The 2,523-nt window shown below is 60.3% G+C and overlaps 1 protein-coding gene across 1 annotated transcript; it reads left to right on the forward strand.

Annotated features, from left to right (window-relative positions):
- Positions 1-104: 104 nt before the first annotated feature.
- On the forward strand, positions 105-1,429 carry LOC106002810 (serine/arginine repetitive matrix protein 1-like; the record flags this gene model as incomplete). The annotated part of the gene is made up of 3 exons (XM_013037587.1): positions 105-747; positions 835-1,005; positions 1,316-1,429. Coding segments are annotated over 3 exons (928 nt in total), but the record flags the coding sequence as incomplete, so codon positions are not given.
- Between the last annotated feature and the right edge of the window lie 1,094 nt (positions 1,430-2,523).

The following is a 2,523-nucleotide window of genomic DNA, read 5'->3' on the forward strand; positions in this document are numbered from 1 at the left end:
TCGACCCGACAAAGCTGCCACCCCCGCACAGACCGGGCACGGAAGAGAGAGCGGGCGACGCACGGCCCCACCCCGCGCTCGCCTGCGGGCGCAAAGTCCGACAGAACAGCCGCCCCGGCGCCACAGCGACACCACGGCGACAGTCGCGCCCGGCACCCGGCAGAGGCCGGGCCTCCGCCCGGCTCGCTGCCGCCAGACCTCCTCCTTCACTCGCTCGCTCGGCTGAGAACGAGGGGACTGTCATATCAAAGCGGACGCCAGGGGGAGCACGACAACCGCCTTCCAACGACCGACTCCACCGAGCCGCCGTACCCCGGATCGGCGCGCGCCGGCCGGCTCAGAGCTCCGGAGACACAGAACACGGAAACAAATCGCCTCACTCCCCACCGCCACGCACCGAGAGGCACAACCTAGGTCAGGACCCGCAGCCGGGTCCTCTCTGCGACCTCACGAGCGACACCAGAGCCACCAGAGACCTAGACCGAGATCGAGCCGCCGCCGCCGCCGCCGCCGCCGCCGCCGCCGCCGCCGCCGGCGACCAAAGTGAAACCAGGAACCAGGACGGGGTTCGCCCGAACGGAGCGGCCCGAACCCGAGAAAAAGGGAAGCCGGGATCGGTCCCAAGCAGGAAGGGGCGGCAAAGACGGCAGGCCTGCACCACGAGAGAAAACGAACCGGCCACCCGCACGACCTCCGCCGCCCGTGGCAAGACCCCCACCCCCGCCCAACATGGCCAGAAAAGGGCAAGTGAGCGCTCGTCCCACCGTCTGGCTGCCCGTCTTTTTTTTTTTTTGGGGGGGGGGGGTTGTACGTTTTCTTTTCTTTTTCCCCCAGATGGAAACCAGAAAGAAAGAAAGAAAGAAAGAAAGAAAAAACTCCCAAAGATGGGTCGGCTCCAGCAAGAGACGAGCCCTCGGGAGGCACCCCGCTCACTTGTGAAAGTCCACTGCTCGCCCGCCCCACAACACACTCCCTCCCCTCGCACCCACCCGCCACCCCTCACAGGCAGGGGAAAGGGCAGGGGGAAGGCCCGAGAGAGGTTTCTTCTAACACAGAGAGAGTAGGTACGTCACGCACACAGGTCTGGAAAACCAAGGTGACAGCGCCGTGGGGAAGCGTGAGTCCACTCACCCATCACTAAATGACAGGAAAGCCAAACGAGAGCCGCTGGCTGGGTGGGGAAGGAAGGGGAGGTGGCACCCGTGTGACGCTTATCCCCGGGCACCCGACGGAACGACCTGCTCACCGGTTCGTACTCTAGCCTGTCCAGACAGCTAGCCTTTTCTAATAGGCTCCGCCACTCTCTCTGGAACAGGATTCGGGGCACGAGGCGATGAATCTAAACCCTACACACAGGTGTTGGAGGGTAGCGGCATCATCACTCACACGCCTGTGGTGGAGGACCTGGACCTGGGCGTGGCGGTGCACAGTGTGTGTGTGTGTGTGTGTGTGTGTGTGTGTGTGTGTGCGCGCGCGCGCGCGCGCGCGCGCACGCGTGCGGGACTGGGGGGAGGGCAGGTAGGGAACCCCAGGAGGAAAGACAGGGAGAGACAGACGAGGGGCCCCGGCCCAAACAGAGTGGAGGCGTCAGAGGGGCGATCCTATCTCCCGGGGGTGAAGCATGGTTAGAACCCACGGGCCCGGCGGGCGGGCGTACTTCTCTTTGGAGTTCGCACTGGGAACATATGCAGGCAGAAGTGCCCCAGCACACACATCGCATCACAGACGGGTAGAGAGGCAGAGCCAGGGGGTCAGGCATGGCAAACACTCTATTCCGTCAACACACACACACACACGCACGCACGCACGCACGCACGCACGCGCGCGCGTTACGGGGTGTGTGTACAGTATCCACAAGGTAAAAGCTTATTCACCCATTCCCCAAAGAATAGGAATAAGATTATGTCAGTTACAGGGAAGTAGATCTGATGGACTAGGAGTGCGCGGGGGGGGGGGGGGCGGCGGTGGAGAAGAACCTAGAACAGGTGATGCCAGGGGAAGACAGACAGACAGGCCGACCGACCGACCCACCAACGGCACCTGCTTTCTCTCCTATGTGCATGCTAGACCTAAAGTATAACTGGACATGGTAACCTACACAGCACTCCGGGCAAACAGAGTGTGTGCGTCCCCGTGTGTGTGACACACATACTCTCCTCTCGTCAGAAGGTGTCACTTCTCTGAGCATTTAAGATATTGCCGAGAAGACATAAGACGTCATATCCATAAGTGGCACGACTGTGAACGTAGGATAACAACCGGACGTGTGAGGATTAAACCTGGAATTAGGAGGACGGAAACGTACCTGTCCTAACGCTTTCGGTCACGATGACAAGTATATTGGCTTGAGGATCTTTCAAAACACACGGGTGTATCCTCCTGGACACGATGGTCTAGGACCACGCTACTCAGTAGCCGCTTCGAAGCCAGATCATCGGTTAGATACGTTTCAATTGGCTTATATTGGTTTATATTGCAAGTGATTCTAAAGAAGACAGAGAAAAGAGAATAGAGGGGGATTGT

This window comes from Dipodomys ordii, unplaced genomic scaffold, assembly GCF_000151885.1.
Source record: "Dipodomys ordii isolate 6190 unplaced genomic scaffold, Dord_2.0 Scaffold1000001912, whole genome shotgun sequence".
Taxonomy (NCBI): Eukaryota; Metazoa; Chordata; class Mammalia; order Rodentia; family Heteromyidae; genus Dipodomys; species Dipodomys ordii.